The 19,257-nt window shown below is 42.2% G+C and overlaps 2 protein-coding genes across 2 annotated transcripts; both read left to right on the top strand.

Annotated features, from left to right (window-relative positions):
• The first annotated feature begins 1,421 nt into the window (after window positions 1-1,421).
• Window positions 1,422-2,900, top strand: LOC147333440 (uncharacterized). Its single transcript, XM_086267649.1, has 2 exons — window positions 1,422-1,844; window positions 2,691-2,900. Exons 1-2 carry the CDS (start codon window positions 1,461-1,463, stop codon window positions 2,898-2,900), a joined length of 594 nt encoding a protein of 197 aa, XP_086123775.1. The 5' UTR covers window positions 1,422-1,460.
• Window positions 2,901-9,389: 6,489 nt separating this feature from the next.
• On the top strand, window positions 9,390-12,952 carry LOC147333439 (single-strand DNA endonuclease ASTE1-like). The gene is made up of 4 exons (XM_086267249.1): window positions 9,390-10,610; window positions 10,699-10,903; window positions 11,134-11,296; window positions 11,377-12,952. The coding sequence occupies exons 1-4, from the start codon at window positions 9,408-9,410 to the stop codon at window positions 12,086-12,088; spliced, it is 2,283 nt and encodes a 760-aa protein (XP_086123375.1). The 5' UTR covers window positions 9,390-9,407; the 3' UTR covers window positions 12,089-12,952.
• Window positions 12,953-19,257: the final 6,305 nt, after the last annotated feature.

Raw genomic sequence — 19,257 nt, 5'->3', positions numbered from 1 at the left:
GAATCTGTTCTTCATGTCCGAACAAACTCCTGTTGCTCGCTCAATTTTCGCTGAGCCCACACAAATTATACTGTACATGAAAACATATGTATTTTTGTTGGCTTTCAGACATTGTCATTATTGTGAGAGCTACTGTTTTTTTTCGCGCAATTTGCCTTGAAAGGCAAGTTCAAATGTATTTTTGTATTTCGTTCCTTATTTAGGCCATGTTTCCTGAGTTGCCCTGTTGTGGTGTTCCCTAAGTGTTTTCCATTCGTGACTCTTACCCCCTGTGTGCCCCTCTGTGTATTTATGAGCCCTCGTCTCTCTTTGTGTTTCCCCTGCCCGTTATGTCTATGTTCTCCCTGTGCTCTCTCTCTCTCTCCTCCTGCTTGAACCCCCGTGTACTTCCTGTTTTACTTTGTGACTCTCGCGCCCGTATACGTCATGTTATGTTCACCCCGCCCTGTCTCGTTATGGTTATCTGTGTCAGCTGTGCTCCATGTGTGGCTACTTCCCCTGATCATCCCTCATGTGTATTTAGTCTCTGTGTTTCATGTAGTCTGTGTCGCGTCGTCTGTGTTCCCACCCCCCGTGTTTCGTATCCCCAGCCATAGCCTTACCATAGTATGTTTCCAGTTTAGGTTTCTGTTTAGCTACTGCTCTTGTGCTGCCCTCATTCTTGTTTGTTTCTTTCATCAGCCACAATAAAAGGCTCACTTTTGTTTAAGTTCACTCCCGTATCCTCACTTGTGTTCGCACCTGGGTCCATCACACACATCTCCGCACGGTCTGTCTCCACAAACCGTGACAGATATAGAATAGAATAGAATAATCCTTTAATTGTCCCACAAGGGGAAATTTGGTTGTAACAGCAGCTAGAAAGACACAATATACAAACAAACAGGACACAGAACAGAAACATACACAATTTTTCTTACATATTTACATTAAGGACAATGGTTACTATAAACAGAGTACTCTATATAGTACTGTAATATGATTGTCTGTGATGAGCCTAAGGTACAAAACATGCCGGCGATGACGATAAAGTGTTATGTTCTTAAAACATTCTTCATATTCTGAGTTTGTGTTTGCTCTGAAGATTTATTTATTTTTTTTAATCTCAGTGAAGTCATGAAGCTAAACTCCTGCAGCTGACTTTTAATCTTTCTGTCAGCTCATCCTGAGACACTCACTCATTCATTCATCGATCTGTTTACACATTCTTAGCATTACTGACAATCTTTTCACAGGTCACTAAGTTAAAGCTATCACTTGCACACATCACTCTCACTTTGTTTTCAGATTAAACTGGTTCAACAAACAGGATTCACACGCAGACACTGAACCAGTTCTGCATGTTCTCCAACTGCCACATCATTTTTAAGAAGGGTGGCATTTATGGGAAATCATAACTCATGTTTTAACCAATTCATTTGAAATTGAATGAGTTGAAAAATGAAGCCCAAGATACTCATATGTACGAGAAATATCTCAGCAAGAGCAACATCCCCCTATACCCTGGACCTAAAAAGTTTTCACCAGAGTTTCATGCATCTTATCTAAAACACGACACGCATAGATTTAGTTTACAAGGAATCAAGAATGATGAAGGCTTCAAGGATCCAAACAATGGCTCAGAGGATCCAGATGGACTGTCCCTGGTGTGGTTCAGTCTGGCTGTGCGAGAAAAGGAGATCCGATCAGCTGAGGAGACGCTCCTGAAGAAGACCAACATGCATGCAGAGCCGGGCTTCCTGAAGAAGTTTGCCTCCTCTCCAGCGTTCAGTGAGAAGTCCAGGTATGGATCGTATCGCTTCACCTTCACGGTGCAGGAGGTGCTGAAGGCCTATAGCGAGCAGGTACGGACTCCTTCAGTTCATATTAATGCCTGTATTTACAGGTGTTTACTATTATTTTCTTATAGTTGAGATGTGTAAATGTCAAAGATAAAAATTCAATAAATTTCTTCTTTATTTAAGTAGCCAGTCCATCCATCACCTGAGACTGAAACAGACTCCAGCGTATTTTCCATAAAACAAAAACAACAACAAGTAGAAAAAGACAGAAAGACAGTAAGATGTTAGGGAGGTTATTTTGGTTAGTATTTGACTCTGTGTCTTTCCCTCAGCGTTCCCCCAGTTAAGTCATTCCTGTCTTCATGTTTGTCTAGATGTCTGTTTTCTCAGTTGTTTTACTGTGTGTCTCACTGTGACTCTTATCCCTCGATCTCCTCCCTCTGTTCGTTGGGTTTTGTCAGTCTGTGTTGCCGCGTGTGTCTCATACTTCCTGTTTTTGACAGTCTCTGGTTCTGTGTGTACTATGTTCAGCCATGCTTCCCCAGGTGTGTCCTTTTTGCCCCGATTCCCTTGTGTATTTAGTGCCTCGGTCTCCCTCTGTCCGGTGTCATGATCTTCCCAGGTGTGTGTTCTGCTTGACTGTTTAGTTCCTGGTTTCCTCCTAGTTTGCTTTTATGAATTTTGTAACCCAGCAATAAAGCTGCATTTTTGATTTAGTCCTGTCTCTGAAAGGCAGTATTTTGGGTCCTCGATCTTGCCTGCTTCACACTGCCACTTGACATAAAAGTTATGTGACTGATAATCTGCTAACCATGTTTAGTGTTGTTGGTCCATGTTCTGAGCCTCAGGCTGATAATTTATAGACACAGTCTCTGTGAGTTTTCCACTAAAACATTTTTTTCTTTTCAGTTTTGTTCGGGGAAGCAGCCCTGTATGCGTGTTCTCAGAACGTCGCTGTACAAACAGGAAGTGATGTATGCTGTGCTGGTCCACAGCCCATACAAAAACCAACGCTTCAAAGACTATCCTGAGGTGTCTGATGACCCGGATGCCGTCTGTGCTTACAGAGATGGACACTTCATCTGGAGGCCACAGGCCATGTGTGAGACACACAGGTAAGAAACAGATAACAACATCCATGGATGTATATGCACTATACAGGTCATCATGGCCATACGAGAAACAATCACATCTGGAAAACAGTTTCCCACCTGACACCCTCACTCTGAGCTGTTTTATTACAGTAACTTTAGTGCAGGTAATCATATTACCTGGATATGATTGTCTGTGATGAGCCTAAGGTACAAAACATGCCGGCGATGACGATAAAGTGTTATGTTCTTAAAACATTCTTCATATTCTGAGTTTGTGTTTGCTCTGAAGATTTATTTATTTATTTTAATCTCAGTGAAGTCATGAAGCTAAACTCCTGCAGCTGACTTTTAATCTTTCTGTCAGCTCATCCTGAGACACTCACTCATTCATTCATCGATCTGTTTACACATTCTTAGCATTACTGACAATCTTTTCACAGGTCACTAAGTTAAAGCTATCACTTGCACACATCACTCTCACTTTGTTTTCAGATTAAACTGGTTCAACAAACAGGATTCACACGCAGACACTGAACCAGTTCTGCATGTTCTCCAACTGCCACATCATTTTTAAGAAGGGTGGCATTTATGGGAAATCATAACTCATGTTTTAACCAATGTGTCTGACTAAACAGTTCCATTGAGGAGAACCGAGTTTCATCATATTTTATTTGTTAACAAATTCTATTCTTCACACACATTGATCTCATGATCTCGTCTTGTTCCTTTATACTCAAACACAGTACTCGAACTATAATCTTAAAACTATAAACTTATAACCCTGTTATTAAGCAGAAGTGGGAAAATCTGGGGACTTGATTTGAATTCTGATTGTTGTATTTGTTTGATTTTCCTGTTATATGGTGATTATTACAGTTTTTGCCCACTGCTTGAACACATTTTGCAAAACCCCGCTCGCTGTGCCAAAACTGTACACACAAGTACACATGACACAACACTGGGAAATATACCATTCACATCTGTGCCAAATTGAAACTCCACTCCCAAAACCTAAACTCTGCTGTCAAAACCTAACATTCCTTTGTCAAAATGTAACTCTGTTGACAAAATGACACATACCTGCACCATATGCAAACACTCACAGATCAGGGGGAACACACTAGTCTGCTGTACATAAAACACTGCAGTCCTTGATTTCCATTGTTTATTCAGAAGGCACATTTACAGGGGACACATTTCCAAACAACCATAAACGCAAATAGACCTACTCAATACTGTACATTGCAGTACCATGAATACAGGTAAAGCAAATAAAACAACAACAACACAATAGTACTGCAATAGAAAAAACACTATACTGTGAACTGTGTACATTACCTTACTTGATGGTAAACAGATGTTGTTTTTAGGTCGTAGCTGTAGAAGCCTCCTATGAGCCACTCTGCTCATGATTCATGACGCTGTTTACTCAGAAGTGTGGGCCTTAGTTTTACACAACGCTACGCTAACTGAAGTGCTGCTGCTTTGCTTTTACCGTCTGTTCCTGTTGCGAGGTTTCTTTTCTTGCTGCTGCCGTCGGCGTGGACAGCGGCCATATGCATGCCGGCTACGGGAGTCGGCTGGCGTGCACATTGATTGACTGGATGATTAACTTATAGTCTGTCCAGTAGAAGAATAAAAGAACTGGGATCAATAAAACCTAGTCGCTCGCCGATTTTCTTTAATGTCAGGTTCACAACGTGAGTGCCACTGTCACTTGTGATTTTTCCCGGGATACCCCACCCGAGAATGATTTTTTTTTCTGGCTGCCTCTGCCTCAATTTTATCCCACAACTTAGACATTCACATTATTCACACTCTCATTACACATACATATAGGATCTTGGGGGTGGGCACAATCACGGAGTCCAAATCACCATCAGGGTGTATACCTCACCCCTGACGTCGTTGCCCACCTCTCAATTTTAAATACACTTAGTCATTGAGGGTTAGCAGGAGGGACTATGCGCTTACCTGCTGCTCCTTGGCAGGTAGCTCCATGCCCTCCTGGGTTTTAATTGCACCTTAGAACACATATGCATCAACACTACAATGAGCGGGTGGAGGGAGGTTTGGAGTCTTCTCCCACCCCCATTCTCTGCGGCCTGCTGGAGCGGGAGGGCTAGTAGGAGGAGTTGGCCGTCCGACTGCGGTCTGGGGTGTGGGGCCTCCCTGCTGCTGCGGAGTCGGGGTGGTCTGCCTCTCCCCACCGCAGGGAAAAGGGTAACACCACCTGGGTCTGGGTGCAATTCCCCCCTCCAGGGGCAAGGGTACCTAGACCCGGTTTGTAGAGTACGCTTGGGGAGTGTGATTGTGTGTACAGCGTCTCTTTATGTCTGTCTCCACGTTGGTTGAGTGTGGAGTGAGTGCATATGAGAGCATGAGGGTGGGAATGGATGTTTGTGTCTGTGTGTGCCTGTATGTCTGTGTCTATATGTCAGGTTGGGTATCAGACGCCACCTCTCTGGGGACACCTCAGGCCCTCCAAGGTTTGGAGGCCTATCTCCACCCACCACCACTTCCCCTGCCGGTGGCGGACTCCCTCAGGTGTCGGTGTGTTGGTGGTTCTTTGTGTCTGGGGGTGGGCGTCCGGGTACACACCGGCTCACTCCTTGGCGGCCGCTTGTCGGGGCCTGGGGCCTGGGGCTCGCTCGGGCCCCTTTGGAGGTGGGGTGCCCCCGGCCTCTCGGCCTAGGGCTCGGTCACTCAGGCGCAGCTGGGGGCCGGCGGAGCTCACGGGCGCGTCACTGCAACCCCCCCTGGCTTCTGCTCCGCGGCTGCTGAGTGAGCCCTCATCTGGGACTCTCCTCAGCTCTTACTGGAACAGTGGCGCGGCTGCCCCTCTGTTGGTCTTCCATGGTCTCTTGTGTTCTGGGGGCCTCTGGATGTCTGGAGTTTTGATCTCCTCCATACCCGCTTCACACCCTGGAGGACGGGGCTGTGGCCCCCCCACACTCCCTAGCAGATCATTACATGGAGAAACCTTTGGAATGCAAGCATGCTGATCCACACAGGTATGCACACATGGGTATTCACAGACGCGGACTAAAGCTTTCTTGGCTGCTGCCTCAAAGCACACTGTGCGCTGTCTATCTTGCGTGCTGCACAATATCGTTTATTACTTAGTAAATACTGATATCTATGACTAGCTAGTTTATTGTGATGGTGCTTTGTTTTCTCTATTATTATGTTGCTCTTTGTTGTTTGCTGTCTCCTCTGTTTGTTTGTTTGTTTTTTTCTCCATACAGGTGACCCAGGAGTTTTTTTTGTTTTTGTTTTTTTTTTTTTGTCTCTCTTCCCCCCCCTTCTCACCGTCTCTTCTCCCCTTGGGTTTTCTTTCTTTCTCTCCCCCTCTCTCTCTCATTCATTCCCCCTGTCCTATTTTTAAAAATAAAAAAAAATTAAAAAAAAAAAATGACAAAGGATGAACTGAAGCTCTGCCATCACGTAATGTCGCATACTGCTGTTTCTGATGTCATTTAAGAAAAAAAAAAAAAAAAAAAAAAAAAAGAGAATGATTTTTGACAGGAGGCCTTTTGCCACAGCACTGCTGTCTGCACTTTTTGTGGGAAATGCTTCTACCCACTTAGAAAACATTACTACTACCAGACAATACATCTTTCCCTCGGCTGTTGTTTCATCTGCTCATTTTGTCATGGCCAGAAGGTCCTCACCGGTCGATCTGCCAGTTTGGGTTGTGTTTGTGTACACTCTGTGTGCGGTTTTCTCCTCTCCGCCCAGTGTGTGTGTTCTTTGTTGTGATGTGGGAACATGTACTTCCAGGAACTGTGGCACGGAACGGCAGCTGACCCGGGAGGAGTGTCCCGCGCTGGAGTCGCCAGATGTGCGCTTAATCACTTCGCCAGCTGCTACTAATCATTTGCCATCCCGAAGCAGACCTATTGGTTGGATGACAGCCAGCGCTGGAACGTTGAGCTAAGCCAGGTAGCGCAGCTGCGATTTAGTGTTTCACGATTGTGAACAAGAGAGTCTCCAGGATCCAGGGAACGGAAGAGGAGCTTGCAAGAGAGGGAGTTGGTCTACTGGACTATTATAGAATAGAATAGAATAGAATTCAACTTTATTGTCATTGCACATGCACAGGTACAGGGCAACGAAATGCAGTTTGCATCCATCCAGAAGTGCTTTAGTGATATAGATATATTACAATATATATTAGCAATAATATAGATATGTGAGTATATTACAGAAATGGGTCTATTATGGTATGTTATAATGTACACGGTATGAAGTATGTTGTGAATATTCTATAACTATAAGTATGTACAGGCTGTAGTGAGTACAAGCTATGTACAGGCTATGAACAGGATATAAATATGAAAAACTATACAGAATATGAAATAAAAATATACAGAAATCTGAGATATACAGCTATACAGAAATGGGAACTATGCAAGTTGTAAACAGTTGTAGGGTTAAAGATTATCGAATGTACAGAATGATTATTTACACAGAGCTATACAGTAGTGCAGTTAAGATAAGTGAGGGTGTAGATAGTTTCTACAGAGGCTATATAAAGTGCTGGTGGTTGTGAGTGGTGGTTCAGTCCATGTTATTATTGTGTTTGAGGGTACAGTTGTCCATTGTGTGTGTGTATGTTCAGTCCATGAGTTTAACGTGGGTCAGATGTCAGGAGGCAGAGTTCAGGAGTCTGACAGCTGTGGGGAAGAAGCTGTTCCGGTACCTGGTGGTCTTAGTCCGGAGGCTCCTGTGGCGCCTCCCAGAGGGCAGGAGGGTGAAGAGTCCATGTGATGGGTGACTGGGGTCTCTGATGATTTTCCCAGCCCTTTTCAGACACCGCTTCCTGTAGATGTCTTTTATGGCAGGAAGTGGTGCTCCGGCGATGCGCTGGGCAGTTTTCACGACCCTCTGCAACGCCTTCCGGTCCGAGGCAGAGCAGTTCCCGTACCAGACTGTTATACAGTTGGTCAGGATGCTCTCGATGGTGCAGCGATAGAAGTTCACCAGGATGTCTGAGGACAGGTGGTTCTTCCTCAGAGTCCTCAAGAAGAAGAGGCGCTGGTGAGCCTTCTTGACCAGCTTGGAGCAGTTGGTCGTCCAGGTGAGATCCTTGGAGATGTGGACTCTGTCACGGTTCTGGGTCCGTTGGACCCAGTATTTTGAGTTTATTGTGTTTTGATTTAAGTTTGCATCAGGGATTGTGTTCTTGTTCTCTTGTCGTGTTATGGTAATGTTTATGTCTATTATTAGAGTTCCATGTTTCTGTTTATCTGGGTTTAAGATGTGGGTTTAGTTTCATATGTCATTTCAAGTCTGTCTCTGTCTAGTCTGTGTCTTAGTAAAGTGTGTTTTGTTTCCTGTTTTATTGTGAAGGTCTGCGTCTCATGTGAGTGTGTTCAGTTTTACCTTTGTCTCGTCTTGTTGATTATTCCCAGCTGTGTCCACCACCTGTGTGTAATTCCCCTGTGGTTCTCTGTGTATTTAAGTCTTCCGTCATTGTTGTTGCTGGTCCGTCTGTGTATCTACCATGTCTCACCCGTGTGTTCTCCCTGCTGTCCATCATCATTCTCCTCTGCTCGTTCTCATTCAGGTTTGTGCTTTGTAGTTTTAGTTGTTTCCCAGTATAGTTTAGTTCTCCGTGTTGCCGTTTGCCTCTCCTTTTGTGTTCAATAAATCACCTTTTACACCTTCACGACTGCCTGCGTTTGGATCCTCCTTTTCCTCCTCCACACGGCTCCTCTCACTCGCCGTGACAGACTCCCAGGAACTTGAAGCTGCTCACACGCTCCACAGCCGTCCCCTTAATGTGGATGTTAATGAATGAATGTTAGAACCATCGGCAGGTCTGCAGTCGTGGGTGAAGAGGGAGTAAAGGGCTCATCACACAGCCTTGTGGTACACCGGTGTTCATATTGCACTGTCACCTTGTCAGGGAGAAGTCACCTTGTCACTTCACTGCTCTTTTGGATTACGGAGTCGAACTGTTGCCGTTTTTTCACTGTAAATAAATTCACCATCACTTCGCAAGGAGTCTCGCGCCTGAGTCCTCTCATTCCACTCTCCATGACACATTTAATCTTTCTCCAAAAGACATTTCACTCGTCCATGACGAGGAGCTGCGACTTTCACTCGGGCTTCAAGATGTCGATTTTGGAACAGTTGCTTCTTTCTTAGTCAGCATGCTCACAGTCCATGGTTATATAACACTGGCTTCACTGTGGATGGTGATGCTCGAGTTGCAGCAGTTTCCAGTTCATGGCAGAGTTGAGCCTTTGTGATGGACACAAAGTACCTTTGCATTATTAACAGCTGGAAAGCTGATGAAACACATTTGATTTTGCTCCACAAAGTGAAATGAAACAGAAAATCACAACATGAAGAATAAAGAAATGAAACCAAAAGAGCAAGTTAGGTATGTTAAATTAGTCCAAACAGGTTTGACTCGCTGTGTCGGTGTGGGTGTGGACTCTAGTAGGTGTACAAATATCTGCAGACAGAAGGGCATTAGCACAAGAACCACCGCTCATCTTCATCCACACTTTAAGGAATCATGGAGGTTTCAACATTAAAGAAAATGATAGATGATTTGTGTCTCTGCAAAGAAGTTAAGGTAGAAAAAACAGGTCTCATCATTGATGGTAATGCTCTGTACTATTCTTTGTATTATACATCCGATCCAAAGCTGGACCAGCGCTGTGGAGGGGATTATCCTGGATTCAAACATGAGGTCTGCAAGTTCTTTAAGACTCTGCAGGACTGTGAAGTCAATCCGTACGTCATCCTGGATGGAGGCTCAGGGCCCGAGAAGCATGAACACAATGTGTCTAGTCTAAAATATAAACTGAAAAAAGCAAAGACAGTAGCAGAGACAGAGCCTGACGGCACTGTACCAGAGACATATAGTGTCTTACCACCTCTGGTCAAAGATGTCTTCATAGAAATCTTAAGGGAAAAAGGCATAAAGTTTAAAGTGTGTTTAGGAGAGGCAGACCCTGAGGTTGTTTCTGCTGCAAATCAGAAACAATGTGCTGTGCTGTCCATTGACAAAGATTTTTACATCTTTGATGTGCACAAAGGTTTCCTTTATCTCAACAACTTTGAGTGGAAAAAAGTAGAAGATGGAAAAATTCCTGCTAAGATCTACACACGTTCAACGTTTTGTGAGCATTTTAAATTGGACCCTGCTCTCATGCCAGTCTTTGCTTCAATAGCAGGAAATAATTATTCAAGATTAGAAGACTATGGCACTTTTGCAAAGGAATCATCTTCACCTGGTGAGAAAAGCATTAAAAGACTGGATGGTATGCTCGGCTTTTTAAGTAAAGTGAACCTGGATGGCTTGGACGACTCACAGAAGAGAGAACGTGCTCTGAGTAAAGCTTTAAATCATGTTGGTAAAAAAGAGAACCAAACATTCAAACTCGCCATTCAAAAATATGTTAAACCAGAAAAAACAAGTTCTAAGTTGCCACCATGGGTGTGTGAAAAAGTTGAGCGTGGAGAACTCACCACTTTTGTCACAAGTGTTGTGGATTGGAAGACAATCCTGCTGACCCCACTTGTGGAGGACTTTTCACAGAGTAGTAGTTACACAGCTGCTTACCGCATCAGACAGTACTTCTATGGACTGTTAACAGGAGGTGAGATTACTGAATATGGCAGGGATGGAGAAGAGATCAAATACTACCGTGTCCCATCAATACTTCCCAGCAGTGATGAACAGAAACAACTGAAACTACAGTGTCTGAATGAGGTACTGAGGTTAATCATTAAATATGTGTTTAATTACTCTGACAGGCAGACGTGTTTCTGTGGTACATGTGAGCATCTTATCTGTGCAGGCTCCTGAGCGTTTGCGTCGCAGGGTGTTTGAGGAAGCTCTGCAGGTTCAGACTTCAGACTTAGAAAACATCCCCGACCAGCTGAAGCTGCCAGTCTGTGTGACTGTTTTCTGGTTTAAGAAGCTACAGCACCACCCAAAGCCTGAAACTGTAAACTGCCTCCATGCTCTCCTGCTGTGGTTAGTGTGTGAGCCCGATGGTCCAGGTTAGTCTCACTGGGTAACATGATGGATATCTACAATGACATGCATTTATTGGTGTAAGAAGCAGTCAGCAGATGGACTGTAGTCAGAGTTCCTGTATTCAGAGTTCCTCTAAACAGATTTTGTGTGACAGCAGCAGCACTGATGCTTCCACATCAGTCTGAACAAGAAGAGAAACTGCTGCTGGTCTCTGGTTCTTGGGCACCAAAACTTTGTCTTACTTTGTCTGTAGAGGACGAGTTTGAGAGGAAGATGAAAGCTTTAAAGGATGAAGGTGTGCGTAACTGGCAGCCACGTGTGGCTCATGCTTTCAGCCAATGGCAGTGCTGCATGAGGCAGAGCCTCCACCTGAACCAGCTGCTGTGTTCCCCTCTACCAGAACCTCAGTGTGCACGGTAAACAGCAGACCAATGATGTGCTCCACAGATGTTTAACCCACTTCATTAACTTTAACTGTGGTTTTCTGCTTTGTCAGACTTTACTGTGGACCTCTCCTTCATCGGCTGGCAGATGAAGACACGATTAAACAAATACAGAAAACACTGAATGGACAAAAGAAGGAAATATATAAAAATTTAAAGACCATTCTTAATCTTAAACCATTCTTAAACCATTCAAAAAGTACTGGAGAGGGGTCCTCAAGTGAGGAAGAATGCCAACAACTGCAGAAGACCGAGGAAGAGGAGAACTTAGATCAAGATCTCATAATCAATCTAGGCAATCTACACATTATGAAATCAAATCTGGTTATTGGTGACTCTGCACTCAGAAATGTGCAGCTAAAGACTCCAGGAACTATGATCAAATGCATTCTAGGAGCAACAGCACCTGACATTGAGGCTGATCTGAGACTGGCTAAACATAGATTTCGAAAGATTGTAATTCATGTTGGCAGTAATGATATGCAGCTACAGCAATTTGAGGACACTAAAAATAGTATTGCATCTGTTTGTAACTTTGCCAGAACAATGTCAGATACTGTAGCTTTCTCTGGTCCCCTCCCCAATGAGACCATGCTGTCACTGAACCGCTGGCTGTCGGAGTGGTGCTCAGAAAACAGTGTGGTATTTATAGATAACTGGCAAACCTTCAGCGAAAACCCTGATCTTATTGAGGAAGATGGCATCCATCCCACTTTGGATGGTGCAGCTCTAATTTCTAGACATCTGGATGAATTTTTACGTTAAAACCAGAAAGCAGGGTTAGGGTCTCTGAACAGTTCCTCGTTCTGTCACCCACTCCCCAAACCCTGTCCTCACAGACTCCATAACACTAAAGAGCCAAAACAGCTAAATGTGGTTTACTGAATATATTATTTTTACAGTAAAAGTTAAGAACACAAAGAAATGCAGTGACACAGTTTTAAGACACAGTTTTGTTTAATGAGCAGCTGAGAGAGGAAAGAAGAATTTATCAGGGAAATGAGGCAGACATTAATAGCCGGTGTTCGTTAACCCCACACCTGCACAGGAACTCAGGTATAACTCACATGCACAACAGCCAATAAGAGCTCAGGCCATAAGACGTCCACATGCAGGAAACACCTTGATTTTAAATAAAGGACAAGGATCTCACCATCACTTTAATGTGTCTGTTATAAGACCTTTTTTGTTTCTTTGTATTATTTTTTGTCTATAGTATGACCAAGTAGAGGTCCACAAATCTGGAATAATATTCAAAGCACTTTAAAAATGTTAACATCTTTCTCTGTCTTCAGGGGACTCTAACACAACATTTGCTACTAACATATGTTTGATTTGGAACGCTGTGTAGATTTTTCAAACTTTTAATCGAGGTGCTATTATTTCTAGTTGTCACTGACTTCATATATTGGGTTAGCATTTTTTTATGTTAGAATTTCAAGTATAACTTTAGGGCGTTTAGTGATTTAGGTTAGTACGATAATGTACATTGGGTACTATATATGTATTGTCTGTATATAATCTGACGTTTGGGCCAAATGACTATTACAACCAAATAACTTCACAAATCAACTGAAACTGTTTCTCTGTGATTTGAATTTAATGTTCAATTTTTTTGCTAATCTTTTAGAGGACTTTGTAAAATATATTTGAATAAAGTTACAGATATTAATAATCACTAACCCAGACCTTCCCAAAGTGTGGGGCCCGGGGGGGGGGCACAGAGCCATTGCAGGGGGGGTGCGGTATGAAAAGGGAAAAAAACAAAAAAAAACATGGCTTGTTCTGCTAGCACGGCGCCCACACAAACACAAAGCAGGAGATGAAGCATCGCTGAATATGTTTCCAAACCAACTTCATTCTAAGCCAAAGACTAGAAAATATGGTGAAGCAAATCTGCCCTTTGGCTTCACCTGCACAGGTGCCGAGGTAGGTCTCTGCAACAGAATTGGTTTTCCCTTCGTCGGGAGCAGCGCTGGGCTCTTCAAATCACGGACAAACAGGATCCCACATTCTTGATTTTTAGTTCACAAACACTTGTTGTAATGACTATCTACTCCTGACATTTTGGAGATGTTTGCTCTTTATACAGTAAAGTTACAGCAAATAACATCAGGCTGATCCTGCCACGATTTGTTCCCCCGGTTCAAATCACAGACAAACAGGATCCCACAGATGTTTATGTTTTTAAAGCCAGTTTGCACAGAGAGGCATTTTTTGAAAAATGCATTGACAGCAATGTTGAATTATTACGCAGGAAAAACAAACAAACAACTACATGTAAAATAATCCCACCGTGACGCCTCTGCCTTTGTAAATGGAGGGACAGTAACTGCGTGTAAAACCTGCAGACAGTCAGATTAACAGTATTTTGTCTCTATCTGCCATTCTGCAATTCATCTCATGTAAACAATAATGCGGCGCACAGCGTGACATGGAAGCCTTTGACGTTGTGTGTAGTTTATTTTATTACCACCTGTAATTTTTTGCAGATTACTTGTATTTGCTTAATTGTTTACTAAATGTTTGAGGTGTGAAATAAACAGCAATGGAGCAAAATATGGGCGTGTGTGGTTGGAGGATGTGTTTGTGCGTGCGTGTGAGCAGGGGGGGGGGGCAACATTTTTTCTTGTAAAACAAAGGGGGGCCTAGCCAAAAGAGTTTGGGAACCACTTAGTGATGGGATTTCCGGCTCTTTTTAGAGAGCCGGCTCTTTCGGCTCCGAACCGGCTCTTCAGGTTGTTTTGTTGCTTTATTAATTTATTATTAACAATAATATAAAATTATGTACAAAAGGAATTACTAATGTAAAAAAAGTGGTTTTATTTATATATGTTTATATATAAATATATGCGGTGGCCCCTAGAGACAAAACACATACAAACTCCAAAACACATTTCTAGCATGAACTGAACTTCCAAAGCAGAGCTACTAGATCACTTAAATTACACAATTGAAAGCATGTGTGTATTGTTTGTGTATTTATACACGAGCATTCATATTAGGGCTGGGACAACGCGTCGACGTAATCGATTACGTCGACGCAAAAAATACGTCGACGTAAAAAAATCTGCGTCGATGCGTCGTCACTTTTAAAAAAAAGACATGGCGGCAGCGAGTAGCGGAATCATGAGTGAGGCAGTTGCAGTCAACTTAAATCACTCCACCCGAACACGCAGTTCTACAGTATGGGGACATTTTAACAGAAAAGGAAGTGATTCAGTCGTTTGCCGGCTTTGTGAGGTGGAAATGGCCTATCATAAAAGCACGACGGCTATGCACCAGCACCTCAAACGACTGCATCCAGGAGCAGCTTCTGCAAAGGACAAACCACCGTAAGTTTTCAACTCTTTTACTAACGCTAGTTTTTACCCGTTAATTCATCCAGACCCCCCCACGTAGACGTACACTCACTCATAGACAGAGATAAACACCCAACCTCCGTAAATGCAAAACTCATTTAAGCTGCTTAGCAGTAACATATAGCAGCTGCTGTTTAGTTGTTGTTGTTGTTTTTGTTTGTGGCCCATGCTGGCAAAATGAGTCTGAATGCACGCAGGCTGATTATCAGAATCGGCGAAAGACAAAAATGTGAGACAGCGAATTGGCCGAAAGAGAAATGTTAACAAGGATAATGCACCACCTGCTAAACGTAGCCGTCGTGGACACTATTACAACATTGTTAAAGTGCTTGCAAAAGCAAAATGACAATGAACTCTTGATTTGTCAAATTTAATGTGTTTCATCCTATTTGAACGCTGTTTTTATACATAATGCTTCTCCAGCTTGATCTTATAGGTCAAAGTTATGCCATCTAATGACTAGAAAGCAGTGCACCAGTAAAGGTGCCATCAGCCCTGGCTGTTTAAACGTTATCTTTTCCAGCCATCATGATTACTGCATATCATATGTTCAACATTGGGGATTATCATTAACCTCTTACTGTTATGCTATGAAAGCACATGGCATAACAGTAAGGCACATACATGGTTTATATTTTTATATATATATATTATATAACAACCAGATCCTTATCAAATTATTTTGATATTATGCTTTCCATATAATTATTTTGTAATTATTCGAATTCATCTGTGCTGTGTGTGATTTATGATTTCAGGAATAAACAGAAAAGTCTGGAGGACTACTGTCAGAGAAGAAGTACACCATGCACCCCCCAGGAGGTGGCTGTACTTACTGAGAGCGTCTTAGCTATGATTTTAAAAGACAAGAGACCACTTGCTGTGGGTGAGGGATTCAAAGAAATGCTGACCACTTTCCAACCAGGTTACACTCTGCCGTCTAAGCGTCATTTTACAAGCATGATGAAGAGAAAGTATGAAACTTCAGTGCAGAGACTAAGCAATGAACTAAAAAAAAGCCTCCAAAACATCCAAAATCTCCCTTACCACTGATGCTTGGACAAGTCTGGTCACAGAGTCCTACTTAGGGGTAGCTTGTCATTTCATTATTTGTTCAAAGACGCCATTGCTGCTGTTTGTATATTATTAATTTTTTGCTATGATTTCCTTTGTTATATTTGTTTTGCAAAACATTTAATTTTTTGTTAAAAACAGAAGATTGTAGTACAATGTTGTTGTGGATTTTGTTTTGTGAATGAAGAGCACTTTTTGGCAGAAAGCAAAGTGAATGTTACATTTTGTTTGTTTAAAGACACCATTGTTGCTATTTATTTGAAATGTTTTGTTAACTTTTCCTTAATTTTATGTATGTTTGCACATTTCATTTCTTGTTAAATGCTATCTCTATTGTATTGATTGTACGACCTCTACAACTTTATTTTGCAATTTCTTTTTTTATTAAAAGGTCTTCAAATGAATAAATTTGTGTTTTTCATTTATATACATAAATTAGTAAATGTGAAATTGCTATACAAGTCAAATAATGGGGGAAAAAATCGTTAATCGAAATCAAATCGGATTGAAAAATGAATCGTTAGATTAATCGATGCATCGAAAAATTAATCGCTAGATTCATCGATTAGGAAAATAATCGTTTTGCCCAGCCCTAATTCATATATAGTCAAATAATAATTTTTAAAAAAAAGTTCATTTACCTGTTACTACCACACACCAAATCCGGTCGTTGGTACTTGCTGGCTTGTGTAGCCACGAGGTAACAAAAGCTCAACACTGCGCCCAGCATCCTGGAGCACTTCTGTTGTCTTTTGTACGTGCTTTGAGTTTTTATGTGCTTCTGAGTTGGTACGTGCTTCGGAGTTTGTATGTCTGTGAAGGTTCTCAGTCATCCAGGTCATCGTAGTCAAAGGAGCTTGCAAAGAAAAGCGTCTGGACTTCTTTAAGTTACTTGAAGACGTTTCACCTCTCATCCGAGAAGCTTCTTCAGTTCTAAGGTCAAATGGTGGAGAGTCCCAGATATAAACCTAGTGGGAGTGACCCCCCACAGAGGGACAAAAGGACCCCTGATGATCCTCTAATCGCCTGAGCCAAGGTGTGAAACTGGGTGTGGGTCCCAATCAGCCAGAGTTTCGGGTGGGTTCATTGTGAAACCTGGCCCCACCTTATCATGCGAATTCCTGAGATCAGGTGGCCCAGGATGTGAGTGGGCGTTAAGGCGTCTGGGAGGGATCTCAAAACTGGATTATAGATGGCAGAGAGTTGGTGTCGTAAACCCCGCCTCTGTTCAAAGATGGTCGCTCACAGTGGACATAGATGGCTTCTTTCACTCCTCTTTCAAACCATCTGTCCTCTCTGTCCAAAATGTGAACATTGGCATCCTCGAAAGAGTGTCCTTTATCCTTAAGATACAGATGGACTGCTGAGTCTTGTCCTGTGGAGGTGGCTCTTCTGTGTTGTGCCATGCGCTTGTGAAGTGGCTGTTTGGTCTCTCCAATGTAGAGGTCTGGGCATTCCTCGCTGCACTGTACAGCATGTACAGTGGGACAAAGAGATACACGGGACAAGAGGTGAAGAGAACTGTTTGCCATTGGACTGCAAAGTGGGAGAGAAGAACAGAGAGAAAAGAGCAGGTGAGGACAGAGGCGGCTGTTTTAGTGTGGGGAATCAAATTGGGTTAAGGAATCCAGGGAGACAAGCGACTGCCTGGAAGTGGAGGATTGACACAGTGTCCAGACCACCAAAAAAAGGGGGAGGAAGACAAGCACTGAGGTATGCAAGTGTACTGTTAGAAAAATGGAAAGAGACACCACACATGCACATAATATGCACCAGACATAACACAAAATCATACATAAAGTGGCACACATCCAAAGAGGGCACTTGTAGAAGGGGTTAACAACACACAGCGTGGTTGCCGATGGTAACCTGCAAGCATTTGGGGTTTAGCTGAGTTTTTCATTTAGATGCTCCTGAAACAAAATTTGGAGTGAACGGAGTTTTGTTTCAGAATCAAGGGGGAAGGTACACAGCAAATTCAAAAGTGTTAAATGTTTTGGTGTTAATAGTCTTCTTGCAAAAGTAGAGTTAATTTTACTCTAAGCAGAGTCACATTCTTTTAATGTAACTCTGAGGTGTAAAATGATAGTAGTTAAAATCGAGTGTTAAAAATGAGTGTTTCTCTGTCAAATCTGGAGGTGTTACAATGGAAACATTAACTCTTGACCTCTTAACTCTGAACTCCTACAGGGGCTATGACACCAACAGAGTAAATTCACAGACTCCGCCCCCAGCACGGCTCCAATCGAAGCTGAAGTGAAGCCGTTTCAGAACATTTTGCTCTACATATTTGAGTTGTTTGCCATGCTTGGTAAGTCATTCTTTCAAAGATTGTTTCAATTATTTCTATTAGCTTTTACTTCTGTGGCTCTTTGGAGTTGAGACGAAGCTGTGTGAAAGGCATTAGCCATGTTGCTCGCTGATAGCATAATATTCTGTTTTAGCTAGCTGAAAGGTATTGTTTGCGGGCAAATACCACAGCCTTGAAAAAAAGCTTGCATGTGAATTTTCAGTCAAACTTTTGGTCAAATACGCCTAAAACAATGTCTAGAATGTGAAATGTTGGTATAATGGTGCTACTTGAAGCCTGAAAACGATCGCCCATAAAAAACACGAGCAAACAGCAGTAGCTGACGTCCTGACTGGTTTCTACGTTAGCATAGATCCCTCCAGAGTTTTGTGCACACGGTTTAGGTAAAAATGAAAAAGGTTGAGGTTTTACATTTAGTTCAGTATTACCTGTTGCCTGTGTCCTTGTCTTTTAGGAAAATACTTTACACAAGTAATGGCTCAAAGAGGATTCCTTTTTTTTTTACTGTGCTGCAATTGTTTACTGGATTATTTGTGCCATTAATTAGTGTCAACTAATTTTTATTCAATCTCCACACAGGATATGCTTGTGAAGATGGAATATGGGGGAGAGCAGAAGTGCGTTGAAGTTCCACAAAGGGATGAATGAAGGACATGCATATTGTATTGAAGAAATAAGTGATGAGATGCTGTTATTTGCATTTACCATGTCAGACCTTTTGATAAACACAATTCTAATGAAAGTGAGAACATGTATACCGTTACATGTTTCAGAAAATGTTTTGAAATTGTGGTGCACAGTTCAGAATAAATGTTTTTCAAAAACATTGCATCTTTTTAGTAAATGTTTATTTCCAAAAGAAATTTCTAGAAGTTCAGAACAGTAAAATTCCCGCTTTTTAGAATGAATTAGAAGATAACTCTTACGTAGTTAAACTAAAATACTCTTTGAGAGTTAATATATAAACTCTTAACACCAAGTGTTAAATTATCAACTCCAGACAGATTTGGTGTTTAACACTAAATCAGAGTTAACGTACCAACTCTCCAAAAAGAGTTAAATTAACACTCTCTGGTGTGGACCCATATAGACACTTTAATAGTGTTGAAGTCAAATCCGACAGTGTTAATTTGGACATGCTGGATTTGCTGTGTACATAAAAGGATACATAGAAATAGAAAATGTAT

This window comes from Aulonocara sp. 'chitande type north' Nkhata Bay, linkage group LG3 (genome assembly GCF_057382095.1).
Source record: "Aulonocara sp. 'chitande type north' Nkhata Bay isolate Kocher_YH1m ecotype deep benthic linkage group LG3, A_spYH_male_GT1.1, whole genome shotgun sequence".
In the NCBI taxonomy this organism is placed as follows: Eukaryota; Metazoa; Chordata; class Actinopteri; order Cichliformes; family Cichlidae; genus Aulonocara; species Aulonocara sp. 'chitande type north' Nkhata Bay.
The sequence above is the reverse complement of the archived record's forward strand: the minus strand, read 5'-3'. Positions and strand labels throughout refer to the sequence as shown.

Excerpts from the sequence above, each read along its gene's own strand:
- LOC147333439 (XM_086267249.1), top strand. The coding sequence starts at position 9,408 with ATGGAGGTTTCAACATTAAAGAAAATGATAGATGATTTGTGTCTCTGC. Across the intron at positions 10,904-11,133 it reads GTGTGAGCCCGATGGTCCAG|AGGACGAGTTTGAGAGGAAG; the intron begins GTTAGTCTCACT and ends CTTTGTCTGTAG. Across the intron at positions 11,297-11,376 it reads CCAGAACCTCAGTGTGCACG|ACTTTACTGTGGACCTCTCC; the intron begins GTAAACAGCAGA and ends CTGCTTTGTCAG.
- LOC147333440 (XM_086267649.1), top strand. The coding sequence starts at position 1,461 with ATGTACGAGAAATATCTCAGCAAGAGCAACATCCCCCTATACCCTGGA. Across the intron at positions 1,845-2,690 it reads TGAAGGCCTATAGCGAGCAG|TTTTGTTCGGGGAAGCAGCC; the intron begins GTACGGACTCCT and ends TTTTCTTTTCAG.